Source organism: Cydia splendana, chromosome 17, assembly GCF_910591565.1.
Source record: "Cydia splendana chromosome 17, ilCydSple1.2, whole genome shotgun sequence".
NCBI classification, from domain to species: Eukaryota; Metazoa; Arthropoda; class Insecta; order Lepidoptera; family Tortricidae; genus Cydia; species Cydia splendana.
Window position 1 is genome coordinate 9,649,147 of NC_085976.1, and position 14,566 is coordinate 9,663,712.

Genomic DNA, 14,566 nt, shown 5'->3' on the forward strand with positions numbered 1-14,566 from the left:
AACGCCACAACATAGTACATGAAAAAAAGAAAGGCATGCAGACATAAAAGACATTCGGACGCTAAAATAGGGCTCACTCAGCATAATGCCGCGGCAAACCGTGGCGCTGGTTTTCTGTGGGGACCTGACTTGATCTAAAGTTGATGGCGACACGTACGCCAACGACACACATATAAATTTACATTCATATAAAAAACAAACATTATTATTAATACACCAATATGTTTAGTGGTTCCACTGTAATTTTAAAATAAAAATAAAATAAAATAATAAGTCATTTATTGTCACAAAAAAAAACTTACAACAACGAATAAAAAAAGAGTCACTAAGCAAAATTTTGACCCAAGGCACAGTGATATGTAACCTCGCTCAAATATAATGCCGGTTGTACACACTAGAGAGTCTCGGCACCGCTGAGACCCATCGGAGCAGGGAGAGACGGGACGAGAAAGAGCGAGACAAGAAGGGAACAGTATGTACGAGTGAGTACTGTCGGGGACTCTCGACGAGTGTGTACAGCCGGCATAAAGCGGGCCCAAAAAAAAGAACTCACAATACCATAGCTATACACACTGATATTCACCCTGTAGATATCACATGTTCTGTTCCTGGTCAGAATGGTTCCCAGTGTTCTCGAAGATTCACTGCGTGTGTTGGCTTTAAGGGTCCACCATTTAATATAGTATACAAACCTGACTGCAAGGAACTGACTTCCATTACTATGGTTGCAGCATGGCGTCCCTCCTATCAAAGTTTCGCATAGACTACTCCGCCCTGAAGATGGTCTCGGACATTACGAAGAAGCCCAAAGACTCGACTTTGGCGTATTTCGAACGACTCATCGCACCGTTCCGTACTACGGACGACTCCAATGATGCTCGTGAGTATAAAATGATCCTTAAGTTTTAAGTGATAAGGTCTACTTTACTGTCTCGCACTTGGATGGTCTCTGATATGTATTACGAAGAAGCCAAAAGACTCGACTTTGGCGTATTTCGAACGACTCATCCCAACGATCCACACAACGAACGGTTCCAGTAATGCACATGAATATACTAAGATGATCCTTAGGTTTTAAGACATTTTTTTATTAGTATCACGCGTAGTAGTAACTGTAATAAATGTACTTTTAATTTCCAGTAGGCATTACCGACGCAGACCTACTAGCGGCCCGCGAACGTACCCACCGCCATCTCCGCCTACGGGAGCTCATCTCAACACAATCCTGTGGAGCTCGCCTCGTCTGTGTAACACTACCCATGCCTAGGAGAAGGAACGTCATACCACCTGCTTTGTACCTGGCTTGGTTACATGCTATAGCGACGTCTGTGGATAGAGTGCTGTTGCTGAGAGGAAACCATTCCGCTGTGCTGACATTTTACTCTTAAATTGGACCGTATGTCAATAGCATTAAGGTCAGTTTTATATCAACCGTTGTCTCTTTCGAAATATTTCAACAATGTAGCGCTCGACTTGTCTGTGTAACATTACCCATGCCTAGAAGAAGGAACGTCATACCACCTGCTTTGTACCTGGCTTGGTTACATGCTATAGCGACGTCTGTGGATAGAGCACTGTTGCTGAGAGGAAACCACTCCGCTGTGCTGACGTTTTACTCATAATTTGGACCGTATGTCAACAGTATTAAGGTCAGTTTTACATCAACCGTTGTCTCTTTCGAAATATTTCAACGTTTCACTCATAATTTGGACCGTATGTCAACAGTATTAAGGTCAGTTTTGCATCAACTATTATTCTACCTGAGTGACCACCCTTCCACTTTTGCTTAATGAGAGAGTGAGATGCAATGACATTGGACCAAGAAGGTGGACAGGTGGAATACCATACCGCTATAGTGACATCTGTGCTGTAAAAGGAAAACCATTCAGCTGTATTGACCTGTTACTCTTAAACTGAACCGTATGCCAATAGCAGGAAGATCAATTTTACAATAATGCAACTCCACCTATGAGAATGAATTCAACATTTAAATATAACCTCGTAAAATTGCCTATCGGGCGAAGTGATATACCACCGGCCTAATACCTTGCTGAAGGTAAGTTTTATGAAAACAAATATAAATTTTCAATAATTGTTTTCAATGTTTGAAATTAGCATAAAATTGTTTTTAGTTGGAATATAGTACAAATTTCCAAAGTGTATTTTAGGCATATTATTAAGTCTCGAATAAACTGATATTTTGAATTGTTTTAGTTACTTAGGGCCGCTGAAATCAAACTTTATTTTAGCTTAAAATTATCTTTAGATTCTTTTGAGTCTCCGTTTCCAAAATAGTGTTTTCATCTTTTATGTAATAATGTCCTATGATATTTATCTTTTAGCTCCTTGATCAAGTTGAATAGCAAAGTTATTTCAATGAGAATGCAGCCATGACAAGGCAAACAAAATGTACAGTCGACTTTTTTAACTTTATTATTGTGTTCCGTCAATATTTCAAGGAAATAGGTCATAATTTTAATATGGTGACTGTACAGTAACATAAGGAGGAGAATGATTCTTATTATTAGGCACCTATTACAAAATTATTAATATTATTATTCGAATCTCTACAATTATGCAATATGGCGTTTTATGCCCGCATATGTTATATGGCGCATTAAATGGCGTTTTATGCCCGCTGATATGGCGTTTTAATAACGCCTTGCTTAACTCTCATAGTATTAATAAATCATGTAAGTATAGCTTAGATAACTGAGAGACAACCTTTATTAAGCTTTATTTTATGATTTCCTGAAAGTACAAAGTGGCTTTATCGTAAAATCGTAATATATTTAACGGCACGATTAAAATATTGCTAAGCGCAATTTGTATCGCATTTTATTAGATGAGGCTTACTAACATAACATGCTATTGAGTGATCTGAGGGCCTACCGCGAATCATGTTCGACGTGTTACTTCCCTGTCACACTTACGTACGAATTTACTAGTGCGACAGAGAGGCAGCAAGTCGAACGTGGTTCGCGGTATGAGCCTATAATTTGACCAGCTTTAACTGATATATTCCACTATTATTGATATTCCTATTATAATACCTATTACATTCATATTTTTGTACAATCGTAGGTATACTTGAACTATACCAGTGAGTGCCTGTTGTAACTTCTGAGTACTGAATATATTTTATACGAAATGTATACACAAGCTTTTTACAAATATACAAAAATTAGATGTAAGGTTTGGAGTGTATTTTTGTAACACAGCTGTTTCAAACGTTAAATTTGGTTTGGTTTTTAAATTGTGTTTGAGTGCGTGTGTGTAAAAAAAATTAGGCAATTATTCCAATTATATTTGGCACAGAAATATAGGTTTAAATTTATACCTGTAAAATTATCCGAGTGATGTAATTAATTTATATTTTGTACATGTATTTTTAAAGTTACCGAGATGGCTATGTGCACGGCTGTAGGCTATGGTCTGGCGGCTATGGGTCACATTAGTTATTTGACTTGTACACCCATTATTCGTACCTAGCCAAAAAAAACTTGTATACCGTTATAATTCGCAATATATACTGCGTAGCAGTTAAGCTTAGTATACATTTTTCAGATTTTCGTTATTATTTATTTTATACCATTTATTTTAAAGCACATAGCGCTTATTTTTGTTTGTTTATCGTATTGCGTTGTTATTTAATTTATTCATTTATTTAGCACATTCAATGTACCTTGTAATTGTTATTTTTAACCGTAGAATAAGTCTGCTCGTAACTTATTTTAGTCTAAATATACAATGTCAGTTTTGTGATTAAATGACTTGAGACCATTTAGCGTTTTATTACTTCCAGTTCATTCCTCTTAGTTTAGAATTTAGTACAATAATTAATTAGGTAGTTGGCCGAGTTGAGACAAATTGTAGTCGGTTCTTATGTATCTATATTCTCGACGAACTCAATATCAAAACTAGGCTCTCCTCTGTTTGAACCTAACGCGTATGTACTTATTTTCTTCGGCTATATCTGAGCAGGCCGTGTAGCCAACATGGCAATCGCTTACGCTCCGTAGCGATCGAAACGCAACTGTCACTATCGCACTAATATGGAAGAGTGATAGAGAGGCAAAGCGTTTCGGTGTCGTAGCGATAGCGATTGTCACCTTGGCTAGGCCGGCTGTATAGGACCAAATAGTCTGGAGAAGCTGATGATCACTGGTCGCATGGCAAGGAAGCTTTGGGCGGCCAGAATAACGCCAGAGACTAAAACCGAGTATCAGTTCATCACGTCCGTCAGTATACGCCCGTTATGATAAAGAAGAAAAAACCGGACAAGTGCGAGTCGGACTCGCCCACCGAGGGTTCCGTACCTTTTAGAATTTGTTGTTATAGCGGCAACAGAAATACATCTGTTCTGTTCTGTAATACTTGTTTGCATCTAAACGGTCCTCACTGCACCCACCTTGACATTTTTCTGTTTGGCCCTATGGACCCTATGGTTGACTGGTAGAGAATGCCATAAGGCATTAAGTCCGCCTTTTGAACTTTTTTTTGATGTGCAATAAAGTTTAAAATAAATAAATAACAGAAATACATCATCTGTGAAAATTTCAACTGTCTAGCTATCACGGTTCATGAGCATGAGATAGATACCTACAGCCTGGTGAAGACAGACAGACGGACAGTGGAGTCTTTAGTAATGGGGTCCCATTTTACCCTTTGGGTACGGAACCCTAAAAACGAAATACGAGGTATATACGAAGGTATTAATTCTCCCTTGTTGGTTGTTGTGTTATCTGGTCCGTGCTTGGTAGACATGGCCGTTATCGTTTTATGTATGTGGCCCTCGTCTTAAGTCATGAAAGGAACGGATGGTACACATGCATCGTGCGTGTCTGAGCATCTTAATTTCACCGTTCATTCGATCGTTCGTAATCGCTGTCCCTACAAGATGCTGCGCATCGGTTTCATCACAATCCTCTAAAGCGAAAACGAATTCCAATCATGCACCCCAGTAACTCACTCCGTATTGCATTATTCGAGAGCTACATCGCATTCATTGGCCGCGCCTGCGATTTATTCATTTTCTAACTTGGTTTAATGCAACCATTATCTCGTCGGCCGGCCGTGTCCACTGCTAGCAGATTACACACCGCTCTCAGTTCCCTCGCGAGCCTTGGACGCGTCGCGCGTACTGCCACAACTCAAAATTCCCGCGTAAAACTTTAAAAAAATAAACAAGTGACTGTGGATTATTGTAAACTGTGTTTGTGTTGGTTTTTAAGTGTCGGATCTAACTGAGGAGGTAAATCGTGTTTTGTTTTTATTAATTTTTATTGTGTTGGTTGTTTGTAAACATTTTTTTGTGTATTCATGACCCAAGTTAAGGTATTCCAGTTGCGTAAATTGACATTTAACCGCAACCGGCTCAATGTTTTGAGCTATTCTGACAGCTCTATGATAGCGATGAATGTGATGATTTTTCACGGTGACTGTACATAGAGTTTGTAACATATATCCTGTGTAAAAAATGATAGGTAGCATAGAAAAGGCACGTTATTTTCGTTTTTATTTCAAAAGACTTCTGTATATGATATAATACATTTCCAAATAGGGTAACTATCATTTAGTAGAGGTAGAGATCTTATATTAAATAACAATTTCAACACAAGGCCAACGAATTGTGCTCTGTAAGGTAATTTAGCGTTTACGTTGTGTTTGTTAGGTATTATGCCAATCTGGCAACAGAAAATAACAATTTACATGTGTCCAGTTCAATTATAAATACCGGCATAATTACATTGAAGTTATCTTCGAGTTGCATTATTATCATTTGAGGTTAATGAATTGCCACCATTATATATAATTGTTCATTATCACTTAGTAGGCCATTGAGCTCAATCCAATGTCTTACCAATTAAATTACCTACTTACATTCATTAGCATGGCTGAACAACACATTCCAGACCTAAAGTCTGTCAAGCCATTTACGTCAGTAGAAAAAAGCGGCATATTAAAAAAAATGTAAGCGCGAAGGGTAATAGGCCCAAGGAAAATATGAATTTCGCGCCTTTTTCTACTGACAGTTGTTTGACTGGCTATACAAAACAGGATACGTACTATAAAAAGTTATACATATTTAAAAGCTTGCTTCGCTTTATGGTCCGTATGGCTGTATGGCCTCAATTCCTAAACCATGATCACTATTAAGAACTCAAATTGTGCAACCTTTCCTTGTCTTTGGTCTGCGGATTTCCCCGTCCATACATTGAAGGTTGACTCTTGATGAAGGTAACCGGTTTAAATGTTGATGAATGATGATAGTAATGTTTCTTGCGTAAAATAAATATTGATATACCGGCAAGCTGTACTTAATACTTCTCGTACAGACAGTTCAGGAGGATTGTTTAGCGGGTGAAGTGAAGATTTAATATTTCTTAACCTTTTGAACGCCAAACGGCGCATCCATTTGCCGTGCCACTGTCGCCACGGGGGTAAAATTTAGTTTTGTGAATAAATAATGCCAACCTAAAAGTGGGGTGTTTATAAGTAGATTTTCATCAAGAAACGATCGACGTCAAATGCCGTCTTTGGCGTCGTTGTCACGATTTTGCGTTGATGTCAATTGCCGTCTGTGGCGTTGAAAAGGTTAATTAAAAAAAAATTGCTTAGGTCTTTTATAGAACCATTACGTACGTGGCATTTGTCATGCGTTCTCTCGACTGCTATAGAACCAGAAATTGTTATTTGGGTAGAGTCGTGTAAATACGAGTATAGGGATAATTTTGAACACATTGCCTGCTTAGCTGGTGCGTATTCTGATTGTACCTGCTAATGTGAAATTGGGCCATCCAACTCATATTACCTAATAGGGGGGTCAAACAGAAACAGAACTAGTGTGTTCGCGCGAATAGTACATTTTTCTCTCCTGTGGGCAATAGTTAACAGCTTGTGGGCATGTAAGTAATGATTTTATCATAGTTCTCTAAATAAAAGGAGGACCTTTTCATGTGGATAAGGGTTAAATAAGAAAATTAGCCTTTATAGCCCTTAACTCTCGTGTATGTCTACAGGAAAGACATAACACAGTGATCTGTTTGACCCAGGGATATACTTAGCAATCCATCCAAGCAACCAGAGACCCTACCACGTACAACGAAAATAGAAAACATTACCTGCTTCTCTATCGCTCGAATAAGCAAGAGCGATAGAGGCAGATAAAGAAATTTCGACCTTATCCTCTGGTTAGGCTTGCTTGACTATCAATCAACGTATTTCTTACTGCAGGACTATCATGCCAAAAAGTGAAAAAAAAAAAGTTATTAAATCCAGTACTGGTACATACGTTAGAACAGGCTACAGGCTACTACAGTAGACAGTAGATAGTACAGTACCTACAAATTCGTAGAAACATCAATAATCAATATACTTACATAATTCGATAAGATAGAACACAAGTAATATTCCGATGAGTTACAATCATGACATCAATAATATCAAGATATTATTAGATAAGCCTACTTGCATATCAAATATCAATATTATCACTTTGATGTTGTGACACAAAAAAGTTATAATATTTCGGTAATATTGTTATTTAACGCGTGTTTTAACTCACTCTTTAGTTTATTTTATCTTAGGTCATTTCCGTAAATAAATATGACAAGTCTAATGACACGTTAAATAAAAACCGGCCAAGTGCGAGTCGGACTCGCGCACGAAGGGTTCCATCCAAGTTCCGTGTCATTACGCAAAAAACGGAAAAAAATCACGTTTGTTGTATGGGAGCCTCACTTAAATATTGATTTTATTTTGTTTTTAGTATTTGTTGTTATAATAGCGGCAACAGAAATACATCATCTGTGAAATTTCAACTGTCTAGCTATCACGGTTTTTGAGTAACAGCCTGGTGGCAGACAGATGGACGGACGGACAGACGGACAGCGGAGTCTTATCAGCGGATTTTAAACAGAAGCCACATCGCAATCATGTTAGAGTTATTTTTTCTTAGCCTATTTGTGTGTCCCACTGCTGGGCAAAGGCCTCTCCCCATGTTAGAGTTAGACCAAGAAAAGTCTGCAGAAATATTGACAGCACACGCAGTGCCAGTGTTATATATGTCGCAGTCAAAAGTGTGAACTGGTCAAAAGAACTTAAAACAGGCAAAACTGCTTTTGACTGAGCATGTTGGTCAAAAGTAGTTTTACCTGAAAATCATTGGTTAATAGTAATTGTGACTGTTACTATCAGTCAAAAATACTCGCAGAAATAGGTAGGTTAGGGTTATTTTTTTTTGCTACGCCCTAAAAACGAAACCGTTCCCAGAGATAGGTAGGTTAGGGTTCTTTTTTTTTTGCTACGCCCTAAAAACGAAACTGCTGCCAGAAATAGGTATGATTTTCAGGTAAAACTACTTTTGACCAACATGCTCAGTCAAAAGCAGTTTTGCCTGTTTTTGTCGGTTAAAAGTTCTTTTGACCAGTTCACACTTTTGACTGCAACATATATACGTCATAATTTCATAGAAGTTTGACGTTTAAAGTAACACTCTACCCCTTTCACGGTTCAAACTAGATAACGTGATAAAGTTTCGGCAATTGTGAACAGACGAATGCTCTGTGCTGCAGTTTTCAAGTAATAACAATAGATCTTCTGAAACCTAAAATCGTCGTTTATTCATATAAATCTACTTATATAATAAAATCGTACACGATCACAAGACTAGCTAAGTAGGTTGCAGCGGTCGGCAGCAGGCGGGAAAGCCTGTTTGCAAGAAAATCTCGCGCACGCGTCGCGTGCGTACGCTGCTTCGTTCATGCAGGCTCACGTTTTGAGATCTCCGTAATTGCCCGTTGCCCTAATAGAGCGATGAAAGCGCGACACGACCCCTACATTTGGAATTAAATGTCCTTTTAGTCGAAAATCTACGTAAAAGATCTCAACGGTTGTGCTCCCCTTATCTAACGATTTCCTACGATCAGTCTATGATATGTATGCTTATACAAATACATATGTACTTAGATTTACACTACCTACTGCTTAGCACAAGTGATATAGTCAGACCGTAAAAAGTCTGCAGCGATTTTGATAGCCCACGCAGTGCAAGTGTCATTTTAAACGTCAAACTTCTATGAGATTATGACGTATACATAACACTTACACTGCGTGGGCTATCAAATCCGCTGCAGACTTCGTTTGGTGCGACTATAGCGAAGTTATTGATCTAGTGTCAGTAGTGTCGCGTCGTTTGACGTGTAGGGACAAGAGATGCATTTTCTACGTAAGGAAGCAACTCTGTAACGCTCTTCGCCTGATCGAAACCTAAAACTTTTAGGTCGTTTCTTATCGAGTTATCGCTAAAGATCCTGCAGGTTAGATAGAGAGTAGGATTGATAATTATTACTTGCAGCTGTTTATAGATCGATGTTGTGGCACTAATGTCAGACGTTGCATAATGCGATTTGCGAACCGTGTTCTAGGAAACGCGAATATCCTAGGAATGTGTTGCATTACATACGCCTTCCTTTACTAATCGTTATTTTTTCGCTTCGAACCTAACTTAAATCAACGTAACGATTAACGTCGACTTAAATATAAAGGTATATTCCAGACCTAAGTATCTACATATTATGCTAACTTTAGTAACCACGTAATTCAATAAAATTATTTCATAACATCACAATCCTATCAATCAATAGTTTCTAATGATAATCAAAGCAAATAAATCGAATTAAAAAACTACAATAGGTAGTACGTGATTTATTAAAGTATATGGCTACCTACCGTTTTCAATCTTACCACAAGACAGTAAGAACAGATTCAGATTGCCAGTAAAATAGTACAGCATCTAGTGCATTTTGAGTATGAAATTACAAGTGCATAACAGCGACTAAGGAATAAACTAACACGACTATACGCCTTATTACGATGATTTAAAGACTATGGGCGGTGTTATGGTCTAGAGAATTGTTCCGCCGTTCGATTCCGGCCCCGTTACGTTAAATATGCAGCTATTCCGCGCTACATAATTGTACTAGATGCAGCATCCTTGAAGATGCATTGTGACTATAATTTTGCCGGCAACTGGGGCGGTGTATTGGAACGTATAATATGGATTATCGTGTAAAATGTACTTAAGTAGTAAGTAAGTTGAAGTTTACTGTAATAAATGTGTTGGAATAGTTATTTGTAAGGCGTAGAATACCTTTGCAGGAAGTTAAAAAGTATTAAATGGAGTAATCTATTGATCACAGAAGAGAAAAACCATAATCCTGCGAAATGTGTTAATTGAGTTGTTATTAAGACAAGCAAATTCACACTAGCGAAAAGTTTTATTTATATCAGAGAGACTCTATTTTTTTCCCTATTTTGTGTGATAATGAACAGGGTAAAATTTTAACCACCATTCATACTTTGCGTAGTGACTATATAGGTCATAATACTGAACAACATTTACTACCTATGGGACCAATGCCGAAATCGCGAATAAGAATTTGGTTGTCCCATAGAAATCAATATGATCATAGGAATGTATGAAACAGCTAAATTTATTTTCGCGATTTCGGCATTGGTCCCATAATAAAAGTTCAGTCTGACCAGTCATTTCATTACGTAGAGTATGAACGGTGGTTGAAATTTCACCCCGTATAATATTTATTTGTTTATATATGTATTTATATATTTATCGAAGAACACTACAATAGACACTAAGAATTAGGCATGTATTTATCATCGTGCCCTATCCTGTCTCACCAAGTACCGCTGCATCCTACAGGTCAATTTCACATAATTCAATACTATATACACATATATTTACCTAATTGCTAAAAATAGGTATACTTACATTGATATAATGGTTACCGACACAGACCAACTACTTGTTTTGAAGATAAGAAGTTACCTAATTAATTAGGTAGAAGTAATTTCTAGCGAACCCTTTACGCTTTCCATAATTAATGAAATCACTTGCATTTTTAATCATAGTACTAATTAGCCAATGCAAATATAACTTTCCATTGCATTACTTACTTTTATTGTAGAAAAGCATTTACGTGAACGCGAAAGTTAACAACCCGTCCTATAATTAATTAGAATAAGTTAATTATTCGTAAACAATACTATGATAGAAAATAATTAACTTACGTAAATTAGAAAAATACTACACAAAGACATACACTCAAAACTAACGTTTACAAAAAAGAAAACCCTACATAATTATCGTAATAGAAACGCTGAAAACTTAATTACTACCTCATCAAGAACCACAATTGGGCGACGAAATGTGACTCAAGAGGGTGCTCAACTGTATAACCAGCTACCTGTAGAAATAAGAAACTTAAAACATCTAAACGTATTTAAGAAAAAGTGTAAACAATTTGTCCAAAATAATATTTCCTTAATATAGTCCATTTAGCCCCATATATTTTTAGTCTAGCGTTACTTTTGAGTTCAAAGTTTTTGTCCTACGCGCGATATGCCGCATCCATCCGATCACACATCAATGCCCTCGTAGACGTGTTATCTACGACCGGCCAGAACAACTCAATGCACACTGTCCTGCTTAGCAACTAAAAATTACCCACAAATTTAGACGATATTATATTATTGTTAATGTTTAGATTAAGTTGCTAATAACCTTATCGTTAAATACTGCACGCTAAAACTAACTAAATATGTATATTTCTCATGTAAGCGAATTTAATGTAATTCTTTTGAGAATAAAGATTTCTTTAAACTGAAATTACAGATTCCAAAAAAAATTGACAATCTTACATAAAGCGACCGCATATGTTCCAAAATAAGCTCAACAAGGCTCAAAAATAAATCCCCTTTCATTTTGACGTGTTTTAGATAAGTAGAATCGGACCAAGAAAAGTCTGCAGCGGATTTGATAGCCCACGCAGTGCAAGTGTTATTTATACGTCATAATTTTATAGAAGTTTGACGTTTAAAATAACACTTGCACTGCGTGGGCTATCAATTCCGCTGCAGACTTTTCCTGGTCCGACTCTACAGTGCTAGAGTCCGTCTAAGCTAACATTGCACTGGCTTGAACAGAACAAAGTGAGGGAGTGTCATTATAAACGTCATATTTTCATAGATTTTTGACATTTGATGTCATTGTAACACGTTGTCAATGCAAATGGCATGCAGAGTTAGCTGTCTGACTCTGTGACGCCTGTCGATTAAAAAAAGTCTTAATAGACAGTTGGACATATTGTCAATTTGGTGATATTACAGCTCAAGAGTAAAGTAAGTATAATATTACAGCCATGTCATAACACTCGCTGTTCTGGCTGTCAAAAAACGAAGTCAACGCTTCAGTTACTATCCACCGACACTGTGTACACATCCACAGTTACATAAAGCCAATTGCGCAGCATCCTCACTAAGATCATTCATCTCCACCCGTTCTTTGTGTTGCGATATCCCAAGAGTTAGATCTACGCTAAATTACACTTTATTAAGAGTACACTATGAGTTATTCTGTACATCACGGCCTACACATGGTTGGCGTATGGTGTGCATCTTATTATAAACAATAGACATGTAGCAATGTTTGGTATAGGCAAAGGTTTTTAAAGATTATGAAATGATAATATTAAACCTCGTAAGGCCCGTAAGTTACCGTAGGTCTTACGTGCCTATATTGCATTATGTACAAGGTTAAAAAAAACCCAGGAGCCGGTGTATTGAAATTAACTTTTCCAATTACAGCAAACTTGGGTTTAGATAGATTGTGGAAAATTATGCGTTACTAGAATCTGAGAGTTGGTATTTGGGAAAAGTCTCCACTTCTGTAGCTTAGCTTAACCACGCTTAGCTATTGTTATTTTAAGCAACAGCCGGGATGACCGGCAGATTACCTTTCAAAGTTTAAAACATCGAATAATTAAGGACAGAAAACCAGCCCTATAGAGTTCATCTATTGTAGGGCTCCGTACCTTAATAGGAAAAAACGGAACTGTCTGTCTGTCCGACCATTCCCCCCTTTATATATACGAAGGGGAATAAAAAACCACTATTAACTGATCAATAATAATTAAAGCCTTATTTTTTATATTTAAATAAGTCCGGTTAAGGTATGTACAGTAGATACCTATAGATAGAAATAACTCAGAGTAATGTTTTTGTTTTTTTTATCCCTTCTATTCAAAGTCTAGACTCTATTCGTATTCCATTTTAAAGTGACATAGAACTAGAAGAAAAAGCTTGCCGTAATTAGCCATATTTCCTTAAAGGACACAATAATTTTCATTTAATACGTTTTTATTTACAGTTGAACAAAAAAGGACAGAATGTGTTGTTTATATATCACTTACCTACTATGCTACCTACTTTGTACATGTCATCGTTGTTTACACCGATTTTATTGTTTTGCTTCTGTAGTTTTTTTATAACTGCGCATTTGGTTTTTGCGTGGGTTGCGATTTTGATAACATTTTTTTTTTATAAATATGTATCAGTCCTATTAAAGAAATCGGTCAAGTGCGATTCGGACTCGCGTTCCAAGGGTTCCGTACGATACCCAATTTTTACCTATGTATTTTTTATGTGGAACATGAATGTCTTTAAAAAAAGTCCGACTCGCTCTTGACTGTACATTTCTAATACCTAGTAAATTCCTATCATCTATAGGTAAAGAACTATTTTGTGTATTTTTTTCAAAATTTTCCACCCAGTAGTTTCGGAGATAATAATGTCTGCCCGCAAATTTTACCCTCAGTTCGATGCTTGCAACTTTGTACTAATATAATTCGCTTCTATTGTCAAGGCGCTAGGTGTTCAGATATTTTTGATTACCTCGGCCGCTCCGATATATCTGATGGCGAATGTACACTGATCTTATAGAGGAAAATCAAAGACGTAATGCCAGTGCCCGTTCCTATAATTGAAAAAGGTTGGATAAAAAGGCTTGTATGAAGCAATGTATAGATAGTAAGCACGTGCCAAGGCAGGAGCGCTCCACCTTTTTTTTATTATTGCTTTGCTTGTTGTTCCCAGTATTTTCCACGCATACAGATGAGGCTATTGTCTATGCAGTACCTGTATAAGATTGTTGGAATAAAGTTAAATTAGCATTATTGTTCAATAAGTATAATAACAACACGGGTAGTGTGATAAACTATGTTGCACTATTAACATCTGTAGCAAAGTAAAATGTTGTGTACTTATCTACTTATACCTGACGAAATGTAGGTACCTACCTACATATTTCGATAAAAAAAGTCAGCGGTTTTACAAAACTTGTCATGGGCCTCTATTTGACTCCAGATTATGACAGAAGGTCGAAATTTTGTGATGGGTGGCATTAATTAACTGTAAATAAATATTGCAATTTGACAATTTGCCTTTTGATCTATTCTGCTCTGCGTTCAGTGTTAATCTAATTAAAGCAAGCTTTGCTTAACGCTGGCATCCAAACTCGTAAATAAAGTAAAGCGAATGCTGTGAATACAACAATCAACAAGAATTACAACTTCACGAAGCTTATAACATCGACGAGGGGTTTTTCCAAACCGGTGTTTGTTGGCTTTGGCCTTCAATTTATGCATTATGATATTTGCTATAAGTTATGCTCGTAGACAGTGAACAAAATAGTCAAGCTCGAGTCAGC

The 14,566-nt window shown here is 37.1% G+C and overlaps 2 protein-coding genes across 2 annotated transcripts in view; both read left to right on the plus strand.

The window, feature by feature from the left end:
- Nucleotides 1–3,783, plus strand: part of LOC134798751 (bumetanide-sensitive sodium-(potassium)-chloride cotransporter-like) — a 43,506-nt gene extending 39,723 nt beyond the window's left edge. Inside the window, exons 24-25 of the mRNA XM_063771125.1 lie at nucleotides 732–880; nucleotides 1,144–3,783. Of these exons, the coding sequence (XP_063627195.1) occupies nucleotides 732–880; nucleotides 1,144–1,388 (394 nt within the window). The 3' untranslated portion in view covers nucleotides 1,389–3,783. The remainder of the gene's footprint in view (nucleotides 1–731; nucleotides 881–1,143) is intronic.
- A 1,212-nt stretch (nucleotides 3,784–4,995) lies between these two features.
- Nucleotides 4,996–14,566, plus strand: part of LOC134798779 (mucin-2) — a 93,830-nt gene continuing 84,259 nt past the window's right edge. Inside the window, exon 1 of the mRNA XM_063771154.1 lies at nucleotides 4,996–5,254. The gene's annotated coding sequence lies outside the window, so the exon portion shown is untranslated. The remainder of the gene's footprint in view (nucleotides 5,255–14,566) is intronic.